This window comes from Lynx canadensis, chromosome D4 (genome assembly GCF_007474595.2).
Source record: "Lynx canadensis isolate LIC74 chromosome D4, mLynCan4.pri.v2, whole genome shotgun sequence".
Lineage (NCBI taxonomy): Eukaryota > Metazoa > Chordata > Mammalia > Carnivora > Felidae > Lynx > Lynx canadensis.
Genome location: NC_044315.2, coordinates 29,870,441 through 29,885,502, shown reverse-complemented (window position 1 = coordinate 29,885,502; position 15,062 = coordinate 29,870,441). Strand labels below are relative to the sequence as shown.

Here is a 15,062-nt window from a genome sequence, read left to right as displayed (position 1 = left end):
TTCTTGACAGTTATTAAACAGTTAAACAAGCAAAGTCTGCGCAAAAAGGCTGGAAGCTGTCAGCAATCATGCAGCTGTCACAGGCCTACGTCATGGGTGGAGAACCTAGCCATACTTTTCACACCTTCCCTTAGTAATATATCACCAAGGGCAGCACCTACAGGTCAGTTTCCTAGTGTACAACAAATGCTCCCTTGCCACAAATGAGATTAGCAACCTTCCAATACAGATTGGCAAGTGAAACCAAGAGGCAGAGAATTCAGTATAGACAGAAAGGTCTTGTCCACCTTGAACTCTTTAAGAAGTTCCTTTCTCTAAGTCCAAGCTATTGTATAGCCTCCTCCTCATATTTGGCATTAGCGTTTGTATTTCTGGTAGATTATCTCCTTAAACATTTGAAGACAAGCTATTATATATGCAGCACAACAGCGCACATTTTTAAGCAGGCATACGTCTAATACATTGATAAGGAGAGTCTAAAGTGTATTTGATGTAACCACTAAGTGAGACCCTACTGCATGTATGGTTCATTGTGAGCTAGTAAATGCTGACACAGCTACGCCAGTCATCTTTGGCCAGTCTCTTCTGAATGATTGGGTATCTGTTCTGATTAGTTGGTGTCCCTGTCACACTACTGATAAATATTTTGAATATCATCCTTGTGTGTATGCAGCATGAGAGAAGAGCACTTACCTTCATCTTCCCACTGTATTTTGGGTCAGAGAGTGTTTCAAAGGCTGCATTTTTGCTTTTCTGCACAAAATCTGGGAATTTGGAAAATACCTGATCACATATCCTTTTGATAAGTGTTTCCTTAAGGGGAAAAGGTAGAAGAAAAGAAATTTCAACTTAACACATTTAAACCTATATAAATTGAGATTGTTTATGAAAAAAATTCTATTTAGAAGGAACATATTACTTTGAAGATATTATCTTCTCTAAGTCAGACTAATAATTCAGAAAACCCTAAAGTGATAATGTTAATTACATATGGTTTTGATGAGTTCTGAGATAATGACAGGACTAATAATGTTATCATTATTCTTTTATGATTTCCAAAACAAGGAATCAAATACTTCCTAAAGAGCAAACAGTACTATCAAAGAACAATATTAAATTCTTATTAAATTTTAAAATTACATTTAAACAGCATTAAGATTATAACACAGAAAGAAAATAGAAAATCATTAGGTAAAAAGCTTTAAAGAAGTTTTTTAAATTTATGTTGTGCTCTAGAATAAGATACAATCGAAATGACCGAAGTAAATGATTGCATTTGTCTAAACTTTGAAATTACTCATTTATGCCAGCTTGGGAAATACTCCTAATATTTAATATACAGGTTATTACAAATACATTTTAATCCAATAGATTGAACAGATGGAATTAGACACAGATTAGTGGAAGAGGACTGACTCATCAAATATCTTACTTAGTAATTACATCAAAATATGTTAGGAAAACGAATATATGAACGTTATCACAGGTATAAAAAAAGAACTGTTATTTTAACTTAGGCTTTAATTTTCTCACTTCAATTAAAAACATATGAGCATATATTTCTTTGACACCTAAATTTAAAAATGAGCAAGTTCAGTTTCCTCTTTAATTGCATACAAAAATAAAGATATCTTTATTGGCTAAGACATTTTATACCAAATATAAAATCTTTATACCAGTAGCATCATGAAGAAGTACAAAAAGCCAACTCAAACCTGTTGTTTGGAGGTGCTAGCAGTCTGCAGTAGTGCAACATGGTTAGCTACCTTTTGAAGGACTGCAAGGTAACTGAAATACAAGGTTTTCACTGTTTCGCCATGTGAATTGGTCTGTAACCAGAAAGACAGAAAATAAAAACAGCAAGGAACTAACATGGCTATGTAACTACTTACTTCATGAAATCTATCACTTACACTAGTATTTATCATCTGGTTACTACTAGCACAATACATTTTGAGAAAATAATGGTCAACTGTTACACAAAATATCCATGCATCACTAATGTGGAATCATACTTTTGGTGAACCATAATACAGTGATGTTTAAAAAATAAAAAAAAAAAAGAGGTGAGAAAGTCCTCATTTCAGAAAGTATTTATCCTCATGACACACAGTGATAGAAATGCTGCCAGAAGAGGTCCCTGGTAATAAAACTATGGCATGGAGGCAGGGCTGTAACAGAGCCCTTCACTATTCTCATTTATATTCCAAGGCTTCCTAGGAAACTGTGCATTTACAAAAGAGTGAGGTGGCTAAAAACAGCAAAATAAATGAGAGGTGGAACAAATATCAATCTAGAGAAATATTTATTTAGGGTCTCTCTATGTACATGGATATTTGATAGATAACTTGATAATAAAATAGGTGAAAACGGGCAGGAAATATAGATAGGTTAAAAAAATACAAAGTAATATTTGTTTCTAAATAAAAATAAAATACTCTATTATACCAAAACACAGTTCTTATTAATATTCTATCAGAATATTTTAAGCCTGCTATCAAAGAGTAAGTTTACTAGTAAGGGATAATGAGAAAGTTTTAAAAATTAGATGAAATTTCAAGATGAAAGTAGGCTACTTTCTAATAAAAGTTGAAAGGGAGGATATCAAATTGAAGCTACTAGTTTCTGAGAGCTACTGAAAAACTGGTTTACTGAAAAGATATATGAATATTGTATTTTGCTATGATTACCATTTGATATTGTAAAATATTTTTGAAAACTATTCCTTTTTATTAATTTATGGTTTCTAAATTTAGGGAACTGAGGAAAAGTTATTTTATCTGCTCCTCACTCTTACAGTAGAATAGACAACTGTGTAATCAAAACCAAGATCGTGAATATACCACACAGAAATGCTTGCCTTGAAACAACAATTTCTCTTTTTCCGGCCACTGTTACAGCTACAAGGCTCAGAAGACTGAAGTATCAAAGTCACATCTTTTGTTTCTAATACTGTTTGATAGACAGCTTTCTGAAAATCTGTCAGAGAACAATACACCATCTGCCAAGATAAAACACAAGGTGATTATCGGTACTTTTTTATAGTAGTAATGGTCACAATGCACATCAGATTTTATAAATTTTAAGAGTGAAAACTGCTGATAAACTATTTTTCTTTTAGATACATTATTATGACAAATTCTCCTGATTTTCCTATACTCTTTGCTACCATCTTACCCTAAACTACATAAATATAACTTTATTTTCAAATAAATCTCACAGAACTTTTTTTTCAACTGAAAGGAATCAAACTATGAAAAAATAAGTTAAGTGTTTTCCTTATATATTTCTATATAGAATGTACTCTATATTTCAGGGTTTCATACTATTAGCCCATCATGCAAATATATGACTACAGTTTAGGTCAGATAAAAAAGTAGATGAGAAAAGGGAAAACTTTAGAACAATCGTATGAATAGTATTTAATGAAGTACTTGAAAATTTATACTAAAAACAGCATAAAGTATTTGTATTTTATATCCTGGTATAAATTTCTAATATTAGTAAAGGTAAGAATTAAAAAATACACATAAAACAACTACAAGTTTCTATTTTGTGTCCAATTCCAAGAAAAGAAGAAAATATGATAAAATAATGCCACTAAGTTATGTGGGATATAATTTACCCTAGATTTCTAGTAGCACTGGAAACTGGTAAACGTCTTCTAGATGTAGCTCTATATAATCAGGGTCATAAAACTCATAATAAGATTTTGAAAAATGTGAACAAAAAGGAAAAGCCATCTATCTATAAATATTTATGTATTTATATCACTACAACAGAATAGTATTGCTAAAAAATGACAAATTCTGTTGTTTCTTTTGCTATAAAGAAGCTTTTTAGTTTGATTAACCTCACTTTTTAAATTTTTGCTTTTGTTGCTTATGCTTTTGATGCCATATTCAAAAAAATCATCAGCAATCATCACAAGATCAACGTCAAGGAGCTTTTTCCCTGTTTTTCTAGTTTTACAAGATCACATCTTGTGTTTTAATCTTTAACCCATTTACAGTTACTTTTTGTGAGTAGTAGAAGATAGGAGTCCATATAAATATACAATTTTCCCACTACCACTTATTGAAAAGAGCATCTTACTGAGTATTCTTGGCTCCCTTGTCAAATATTAGTTGACTGTATATACATGGGTTTATTTCTGGGCTCTTTATTCCACTCTACTGGTCTATGTGTCTGTTTTTATGCCAGTTCCATACTGTTTTGATTACTATAGCCTTGTAATATAGTTTGAAATCAGGAAATGTGACACCTGACAACTTAGCTGTTCCTGCTCAAGATTGCTTTGGCTATTTTGGGGTATATGGTGGTTCCATACAAATTTTAGGATTGTTTGTTCTATTACTGAAAAAAACTGCCATAGGAATTTTTATAGGGATTGCATGGACATTTTAACAATACTAATTCTTCCAATCCATGAACATGAGTATCCTTCCATTCATGTGTGTCTTCTTCAATCTCTTTCATCAGTTTCTTATAGTTTTCAGTGTATAGGTCTTTCACCTCCTTGGTTAAATTTATTCCCAAGTATTTTAAAACAGGTAGTAACATTTACTAAACACTTCTTACATGCCACACACTTCAGAGCAACCATGTGAGGCAAAAACTATCACCATTCCCATTTAACAGATGGGAGCTAAGGTTTGAGAGACTTAGCAAATTGCTCAAGGTCATAAAACTTGTAAGTAGGGAGCCAGGATTCAAGCCTATAATATTTGACTCTAGAGCCCAAGCTCTAGACACTCTGTGCACAACTCTTTCTTCATATTTTAGTTGTTGTTCCTACTGGATAGACAAATAATATACATAAAATTGCACAAAATATTTTTAAAAGTGAGGGTTCATTAAGTATTCCAATTAAATGACAATATCTGCTTTAGATCAAAAAGTCAAATGTTGGGGCACCTGGGTGGCTCAGTTGGTTAAGCATTCAACTCTTGATTTCGGCTTAGGTCATGATCTCACAGTTCATGAGACTGAGTCCTGTGTCAGGCTCCGCAATGCGTGGAGCCTCCTTGGGATTCTCTCTCTGCCCTCCCCTGCTCACACTCTCTCTCAAAAATAAAGAAATGAACTTAAAAAAAAGTCAAACATTTAATCATTTTCCCCAACTTGCATATCAGTAACATATTTTCCTTTCAAGTCTATCTTTTTAAAGTAATAATCAACAGGACATCCTAAGACTAGAGAGTATTTGATAGCATTGCCCTTATTTGGGACAACATTAATTAAACTTAGTTCATGGTAATTTATAAAACCTTTTTTCCATTACCTGAGCAAGAAGAACTACCAGATTAAAAACTATACAAGAGGACCACAACATTAAAAAAAAAAAATCTCTTAAGGTTTACTCTTCAAATGTTCTTAAATAATTAACAGAATTTAATTATAACTTTCCTAAAGTTCTTCAAACTAAGTTAGTTGTATCACTGCAAATGGCATTCTAAAAAAAACAAAGCTTTTAATCACTGTGGTCCTATAGCTGTAATTAAGGTCTCATGGAATATACTGGGCTGTGGATAGTAGACAATATATGAAGCATAAAATATGAATGGATAACAAATTAGGGACAGAGCTCTTCTTTTCCAACTGAGGAAGAACTGCAGCAAAAGCCTTCTTATAAGAGAAATGAATTTAATGCATACTAACAATAAACCTGCTAGCTAACCTGCTAGATTGGGTTCAATTAACGTTTTCTGAAATTTTGCACATAATATTTTTTTCCATACTACTCAGGCAAAAAAAACCCTATATTCATAAAATACCATAGGAGACAGATTTTCTTTTAAAGAGAATTTGTTCAGGAAAAAAATAAAATGAGAAATTAATAATTTAAACAAATGCAGTTCTCACCCGGTCTTCCTTCTTAGGCAACTGATCCTTGATCAGAGTCTTGGTACGCCGGAGAAACCAGCCAGACATCTTCTTTGCAAGCCTTTGCATGGCCTTTCGGCCAGTAGCTAGTTCTCTTTTGGTTGCTGTGTGTCTCTGACCATGTTCTACTGGGTCAGAAAACTGCTTCTTGAAGTAGATCCTACTACCTAAAAGTCCTGGCACAGCCCTATATAAAGGCAATAACAAAAATATTAGGGCTTTGGTCAATTATCTAAAAAGAAATACATTGACTTCTTTCTGAGTCTAAGAAATATACTAAGTCGCTTGTTCATGAATGGTAACAATAACAAAATAAAATAAAACAGAGTGTTCTTTCTTTATGACAGTTTCAGTAAATAACTATAAGATGACAGAATTGGTAAATACGTTCAGATATTTACTTCAAGGACCGAGACTAATATATAAAGAAAGGTTTTCATGGGACTCTACTCTGTATATCATGTTTGGGACAAATACATCTGTAAACATAGCTGTATTTGGGTCCCCCCTCCCCACCCCAGAAACTATTAATTAGCAAACAAGGTAACACTAAGTTAAAGAAATATTAAAAATTTTCCAAAACATAAAAAGTGTTTTCACTCACCAGTCCATAACACACCACAGTTCTTTCATGTTGTTCTGAAGAATGGTTCCAGTGAGGCCAATGCGGACATTACATTTTAAAGCTTTCATAACTTCTGTTACTCTAGCCTTTGGATTCTTAATTCTATGAGCTTCATCCACAATGACAGCTGACCATTCCAAACTACAAAGTGAGAAAAAAGGGGGAAAAAGTTTAGAAAACTTATCCTACATGGTGAATGAATACCTTATTACATTTATGTAAGTGCAGAACATCTTTTGGGGTCATATAATATGTTAAATAAAAGCTCAAGTTCTGGAATTAGATGGTCAAAGTTTAAATTTAATGTCTACCACTGACAGCTGTTGTAGGCTTAGGTGAGTTACTTCTCCGTGCCTCAGATTACCCCTTTCTGACAGCTTTCTTGAAACAGGAGCATACTATTATTAGCTTCTAAGTGAAGTCAAGTCAAATCCTAGATCTGACAAAAATGGTAAATCTAAATCAACTTTAATAAATATATCAAATGTAAATGGATTAAACACTCCAAATAAAAGGCAGGTTATCAGAATGGATACAAAAGCAAGATCAAACTATACATTAACCACTAAAGGCTCACTTTAAATATATAAAAATATATTCAAATAAAAAGATAGCAAATGATAAATATTCAGTAAGTATAAGAAGACTATGTTGTCCATATTAATATCAGATAAAACTTCACAATTATTAGATATAAAATGGAGCATGTTTTTTAAAGATAAAAGGATTAATTCATAAGAAAAAATACTAACCATAAATGTGTGTGTACCTAATAAGAGTTTCAAAACACTGTATATAAATTGAAAGCTGACAGAACTGAAAGGAGAAATTTAACAATACTCAAGTATAATTGAAGATTCCAACATTCCTGTCTCAGAAATTGTAAAACTAGAAAATCAGTAAGAGAACACTTAAGTGTTAACAGCTCCTAACTTGACTTTATTGATATTTATAGAATACTACACCTAACAACTGTAGAATAAACATTTTTTTTTCATGAATACATAGGCCAGAAAAATGCAAATTATACAACAGAATACCACCACAGACACACTAAAATATCTAAAAACAAAAAGACCGACAATGCTAAATGTTAGTGAATATACAAAGTAACTGAAGTCTTGTAGATCACTAGTTGGAATAGAATGATACAACCACTCAAGAAAATGGTTTGGGAGTTTCTTCTAAAGTTAAACCTATGCTTAACCATAAAACCCCAAAATTCCACTCCCAGGAAATGAAAATATGTCTACCCAGGATAAATGACAATGTATGTTTAAAAAAAGGCTTATACATAACTATTCCTTACAGTTTTACTTATAATAATGAACTGGAAAACCCAAATATAAATATCCATCCTCAAATAAATGGGTAACAAAATATCGTATACTCATAAACTGCAATACAACTCAACATTAAAAAAGAACAAATACATTCAATAGCACGGATGAATCTCAAAAATATTATGGTGAGCAAAAGATGCCAGATACAACAGTTCTAGAATCTAGAAATCCAAGATCAAGGTGTTGGCAGGCTTGGTTTCTTCTGAAGCCTCTCTCCTTGGCTTAAAGATGACTGCCTTCCTGCTGTGTCCCCATGTATTCTTTCCTCTGTGCACTTAAATTCCTGGTATCTCTTTCTCTTCTAAGGACACAAGGCAGATTGGACAAGGGCCTCACCTTAACGGCCTCATTTTGACTTTATCGCTTCTTTAAGAATATTTTCTCCAAATACAGTTACATTTTGGGGTCCCTGAGGTTGGGAATTGAACCTACAAATTTGGAGGGGACATGAGTTAGCTCAAAATAAGCCTCCTAATTGGTCTTTCTCCATTTAGTTTGGCTCTCCTTGGTCTGTATACACAACAACTAGATTACTTATAAAATGCAAATCTAGGGGCGTCTGGGTGGCTCAGGTGAGTGTCTTGGTTTCAGCTCAGTCATGATCTCATGGTTCATGAAATTGAGGGAACTTTCTCTCTTTCAAAATAGATAAATAAGGGGCACCTGAGTGGCTCAGTTGGTTAAGTGTCTGACTCTTGGTTTTGGCTCAGGTCATGATCTCACAGTTTTGTGAGTTTAAGCCCCACACTGAGCTGACAGTGCAGAGCCTGCTTGGGACTTTCGGTCTCCCTCTCTCTCTGCCCCTCGCCCACTCACGCTGTCTCTGTCTCTCTCAGGATGAATAAATAACTTAAAATAAATACATAAATAAACCTTAAAAAATAAAATAAAATGCAAATCTGACCATTTTTATCATATTAGTAATCTACTGAAAACATTTCAAGGGTACTCTATCATTCTAAGAATAAAGACCCCTAGGGGTGCCTGGGTGTTCTGTCAGTTAAGAGCCCAACTCTTGAATTTGGCTCAGGTCATGATCTCACAGTTCATGGGGTTCAAGCCCCACATGGGGCTCTGCGCTGGCAGCATGAAGCCTGCTTGGTATTCTCTCTCTCCCTCTCTCTTTCTCTGCCCTTCTCTCTCTCTCTCTCTCTCTCTCTCTCAAATAAATATTTAAAAAAAAGAATAGGGGCGCCTGGGTGGCTCAGTCAGTTAAGTGTCCGACTTCGGCTCAGGTCATGATATCACAGCTCAGGAGTTCAAGCCCCATGTTGGGCTCTGTGCTGACAGCTAAGAGGCTGGATGGAGCCTCCTTTGGATTCTATGTCTCCCCGTCTCTCTCTGCCCCTCCCCCATTCACTCTGTCTCCCTCTCTCAAAAATAAATAAAAACATTAAATTTTTTAAAAAAAAACTAAAAAAAGAATAAAGATCCTTAGCTCTCTAGACAGCTTTCAATACCCTTTATGATGTTCCTTGCTTACCACACTGTTGTTGTCTCCCAGCCACTTCCCTCTTACATGTATGCTGCAGCCATGAGATACAGAAAGTATCAAAACTGCTTTCATTTATTCAAAAGTAATGTGATCTTTATTGTTTGAAGGCCTCTGCAAATGCTGCTTGTTCCCTCTTCCTTCATTACTCCCCTACTCTTCAACTCTTACTTATCCTTCAATTCTTTTTTTTTTTTTTTTAAGTTTATTTATCTTGAAAGAGAGAGAACATGCACAAACAGGGGAAGGGGAGAGAGAGACAGAGGCAGAGAAAGAGACAATCCCTGCCGGCTCTGCACTGGCAGTGTGGAGCCCAACACAGGGCCTCAAACTCACAAACCGTGAGATGATGACCTGAGCCAAAATCAAGAGTCACACATTTAACCCGACTGAGCCACCCAGGCACCCTTCGTCATTCAATTCTTACCCAGCTCATAGGTCATCTTCTCTGGGAAGCTCCCTGACAACTCTCCTCACTCTGCAGCAAAGTTAGGTTCCTTATGTTCTTTCTTACAAAGGATGCTCCCACGGCATCCTTTCTTACATACTGCAACACTCATATGCCTTTATAATTATGTCTCTAGATGCCTCATTAAAATCTTAAGATGCACGTAGGCATTAAGTCAGTTCATTTCTTTTGGGTACTTATAGTCCTGGAATACTGATTCTCAATATGTATATGTATTTTTTGCCAATCTACATTCACAACAAACTCCCATAATTAAAATCATTCATGAAAATCACCATCTTAGTCTAGAGGTGCCATATGCATAAAAGGTTGTACGTGAGATTTAGGACAGTCTTATCCTTCTGTAACAGGCATTGTTTGGAGAGGGAATAAAGGAAATACAATGGACTGTATAAAATCTGAAGGTTTTTCCTTCTTAGAAAATAAGTCATTATAAATTAGTTCAATAATTCTTAAATGAAATTAAATTATGCTATGGATATTTGGAGCTTTTTTGAAAATCACAATATAAAGGGATGTAAACAGAATATTAATGTAATCATTCTCATTATTCCCATTACCTGTTCAGTTCATCCAGACATAAGCGCAGTGTTTCATAAGTTGTTAGAGCAATTTCACATTTCCTCTGCTTTACACGAATCAGTTCATAGTCTTTTTTGTTACCATGTAAAACAGTGACTCTGAAATATCCCCAGGTGTCCAATTCATCTCTCCAGTTGTAGAGTACAGAAAGAGGAGCAACTATTAAGAACATCTAAAAGAAGAAGAAAAAAATTATGATATATTTTTTAAATGAAAAAAAAAAACAAAGAAATCCAGAATACCAACAGTCCTATTCTTTAGTTTCTGGCACTGCAGTTAATAAGAATAAATACAACTTAGTGATTGGATATATCTGGATATAGAAGACTGTCAAAAATACTTTGTCATCCACTTCTCTTTTATTAGGATAAAACAGATATCTAACTGTGTCCAAAGGAAGAGTTGTTTTTGATTTCCCCCCTCTCCCCGCCAAAAAAAAAAAAAAGGAGCTGAGAGATAAGAGAGAAGCAATTTTCCAAAAGAGAAGAGTATAATCAGGACCCAAATAATAACTTCAAGAGCCAAGGGGGTAATATATAAAGCAGGACAGGTTTTTTTCTTGAAATACATGGTTTTCTGAAGCTCTTTCCTTTGCATTGCCCTAGTCCATTTCTTCTTTCCCTCTTTCAGATACTGTTAGTTGGAGACCTGGAAAATTCATTAGAAAATTGAAGCAATTAGAAGAAAACCTCTACCTCTCTTACCATTAGGTCAATAATCTACCTGTATTTATTTTCATGTATTCTGCCTTCCCACACATTACCATGGATGAATTGTCCATGTTCTTATCTGAAAATAAACCTTAAACTTACACCGTGGCTGCCATCATTTCTTGCCAACATAAAATCAATGCTGGAGAAACTGCCTCCAACTGCCCTATGAGACTAACTTTCCCTTTTAGTGTACCACATCCATCCACAAGCAAGTAAGTTCTAATTTTTCCCAGAGTTAAAAAACAAAACAATACCCCAAATCCTCTTCCTTAAACGTACAACTCTCTTCAGCTATCCCCTATTACTTTACCATCTTTATAGCAACGATCCCTACGAGTTATCAATACTTACTGTTTTTACTTAATCTCCTCCAGTTCTCCCTTGAATTCGTATAAATGGGACGTATGTCCTAACCCTCCAACCAAAGCAGTCCTTGTGAAGATTAACAATGTATCTGTGTTTAGTTTTCACATGAATATCTTGGGGTTCCACTGACCTTCCCTGTACTAACCCCAAATCCTGCTGTCATCACCCATTTTAATTTTTTAATGTTTTTATTTCTCACTATTATCACTCTTTCTAAGCTATTATATTTAATAGTGTTACAAGTTTCTTTCCTAAAGTTTTACATTTGTCCTACTCGATAAAGATCAGCAAATTAAACATACTGAAAAATTTCAGTTTAGCAAAAATTAACTAATACAATACTAGTCTAAATCTTGTTCTCTCTTCTATGAAATATTTCAGCTAGGCCATTTGTCAGGTATAAGAATTCAAAGCTGTGATTGTATTTTGGAAAGAGAAAGAAGAAGAAAGAACAGAAGATTAACCTACTAAATGGCAGAGCTCCTTTTTCCCACCCCAACATCAAACACACATAAATACTTTCTTGTCATACTTGATTCATCTCAAATACTTTTGCCTTTTGGCTTGGAGTTTATCCTATGAATTCTATTATTCTCTTACCTTCAAAACAAAATCTGAGATACAAATACTAAGTCCAAGTATAGTTTCATCCCATCCCCCCCATTTCTGTTATTACAAAATGAAAATGATGGGTCCAAACTCCATCTGAGCACTTTGAGCAGTTTTCCACTTCAGATATCATTCATCAAAGTTGCCAATGAATCTAAAGATTCCTAGAATCAGCCCTCAGATTCAACAAGTTTTAAAAAGAAGACATTTCTTATTATTGGTCTTTGAAATTGCAAAAGGTAAATAAAATAGTTCAGTAACCCGTTTTAGTACTGAGAGGTCAGAGAACTGAGTTATGCCATTTGCAAAGTCCAGAGAATGTATGTAAGAAGAATGTAAAGTCTTTACTACCATGCTATGAATAATATTTCATTTAGCAAGCCTTACTTAAGCACAAGATGTCAAAACAATAAAATGGAAAGCAGTGTCCAGCTAAGTCACTGCACATAAAACAACATTATTTGTTATTCTGAAGCTAAGAAACAATTTTATAAAACTAGATCTAAAATGTAATATACACAGAATTAAAAGTTGCTTACTTAAATATTACTAACATCAATAGAGGCCACATTTAATCCTTCAACTAGAGAAAACTGAATTACTGTTATCTCTTTCAACAAATCTAGTTCAATAATTGAAACACATGCTTTTAAATCTTGAATCTTCTTGTACTATGGCTTTAGGAAAATGATGTGATGTGGGCTGTGACAAAATACCCAAAGATGTTTTTCATGTGATGATTTCTGTGGTAGGAGGTACAGTATTAACGATAATCACCATACCATTATTGAGCACTTGCTGTATGCCAAGGACTGTGCAAAGTAGTTGACAAATATTAACACAAGGACTTTACATAGAAATGCTACAAAGTAGGAGTATTTAGTATTTTCCTAATAAAGGATGAGATGAGATAACTAAGGTGTAGAGATGTCAAATAACACACCCAAGGTCCTACTCCTATTAGATGGCAAAATAAGTATTTGAACCCATGTCTGTCTAATTCTAAAACTCAGCCACTACTATATATCATATTAGTATTGTAATTTGCAAAGTCCATGACCATGAGATACAGAGCTCTCTTATTTACCACTATAACGCCAGAACTTTGTATAGTGTTTAAAAACAAAGGTGTTCAAATGATAAATGAAATAATAAATGCAACAATGCATGTCAGTGCCAGAATAGAAACAGCAATGTATATTTAGAGAACAACAACAGACAAACAGAACCAAAGCAAAGGTCTCACATGGGAGGAAGTGAAGATATCAAAGTGAAAAATAATATGTACCTTTACAGAGAGAAACTATAGACCATAAAATTGAAATTTTTGCCATACATAACTCAAAGTTCTAAAAAATATTCCCTGTAATTACCTCTACAATGTTAATTCCTTAAAAAAATGCCAAACCTTAAGAAAGAAAGAAAGAAAGAAAGAAAGAAAGAAAGAAAGAAAGAAAGGGAAAATGCCAAACTGGAGTGCCTCGGTGGCTTAGTCAGTTACACATCCAACTACTGATTTTAGCTCAGGTCATGGTCTCATGGTTCATGGGATTGAGACCCATGTCAGGTTCTGTGCTAACAGTGCGGAACCTGCTTCAGATCCTCTGTCCCCCACTCTCTCTGCCCCTCCCCACTCATGTGTGTTCGTTCTCTCTCACACACACGCAAAATAAACAAACTTTAAAAAACTTTTATTAAAAAATGCCAAAACTAATTAATTTAAACCCTATAATACGTAATTGATAACTTTTCCTTTGGAATACTGTGGCTGCCCAGAGTTGGGCTCTGTGCTGATAGCTTGCAGCCTGGAGCCTGTTTCAGATTCTGTGTCTCCCTCGCTCTCTCTCTCTTCCCTATTCCTCTTATGCAGCCCCTCTCTCTCTCAAAAATAAACATTAAAAAAATTAATATGTATATTAAATATATATGGGAATTTAAGTTTAGAATCCATTCTAGTCATGAGCCTCTCCAAATCTTTTTTTTTAAAGTTTATTTATTTTGAGAGACAGCACACGGGGGAGGGGCAGAGAGAGCGAATCCCAAGCAGGCTCCACACTGTCAGCACAGAGCCTGTTGTGGGGCTCAATCTCACGAACTGTAAGATCATGACCCAAGCCGAAATCAAGATTCAGATGTTTAACCAACTGAGTCACCCAGGTGCCCCCAAATCTTTTTTTTAAAGTAGCAGAAGAATTTCACCAAAACTTGACATTCTTTAAAAATATAAAATTACAGGGGCGCCTGGGTGGCGCAGTCGGTTAAGCGTCCGACTTCAGCCAGGTCACGATCTCGTGGTCTGTGAGTTCGAGCCCCGCGTCAGGCTCTGGGCTGATGGCTCAGAGCCTGGAGCCTGTTTCCGATTCTGTGTCTCCCTCTCTCTCTGCCCCTCCCCCGTTCATGCTCTGTCTCTCTCTGTCCCAAAAATAAATAAAAACGTTGAAAAAAAATTTGAAAAAAAAAAATAAAATTACAGACCAATAGCACTTAAATTAATGGACACAAAACCAATAGATCTCAAATCTTGCAATTAAATAAATAAGGTCTGAAAATGGAAATGACAAGTAAAAGTATAAATATTCATAGAAAATATATGTAAAGCAATAAAATGAACAGTAAATCAATTATTAAGAACAGTAAAATAAGAAAGTGGAATTTATAAAATATATGTCTCACCTTAAATGACATATTAGACCTGTTGGATTTAATATATACAGAATATTCTATCCCAAAGGAGCAGAATATACATTCTCTTCAGTGCACGTTACAGTTTTTGGTATAGACCATATGTTAGGCCACAGAACAAATCTTAATAAACTTAAGGAGACTGAAATCATATCAAGCATCTTTTCCTACCACAATGCTATGAAACTAAAAAGGAAAAGGGGAGAATTCACAAATATGTAGAGATTAAACAACATGCTACTCATGATAAAAACCCTCAACAAGGTAGGTTTAGAGGGAACATACCTCAACATCA

At 34.6% G+C, this 15,062-nt stretch overlaps 1 protein-coding gene across 4 annotated transcripts in view; it reads right to left on the bottom strand.

Annotated features, from left to right (window-relative positions):
• Window positions 1-15,062, bottom strand: part of ERCC6L2 (ERCC excision repair 6 like 2) — a 139,105-nt gene that overhangs the window by 76,541 nt on the left and 47,502 nt on the right. For all 4 annotated transcript variants that reach the window (XR_003964085.3, XM_032595490.2, XM_030293002.2 and 1 more), the window contains exons 4-9: window positions 10,376-10,569; window positions 6,491-6,652; window positions 5,866-6,073; window positions 2,861-3,001; window positions 1,716-1,829; window positions 694-813 (exon numbers count right to left, since the gene is read on the bottom strand). Coding sequence is in view for 3 of the 4 variants with exons in the window: in XM_032595490.2 (XP_032451381.1) it covers window positions 694-813; window positions 1,716-1,829; window positions 2,861-3,001; window positions 5,866-6,073; window positions 6,491-6,652; window positions 10,376-10,569 (939 nt within the window). In the remaining variant the exon portion in view is untranslated. The remainder of the gene's footprint in view (window positions 1-693; window positions 814-1,715; window positions 1,830-2,860; window positions 3,002-5,865; window positions 6,074-6,490; window positions 6,653-10,375; window positions 10,570-15,062) is intronic.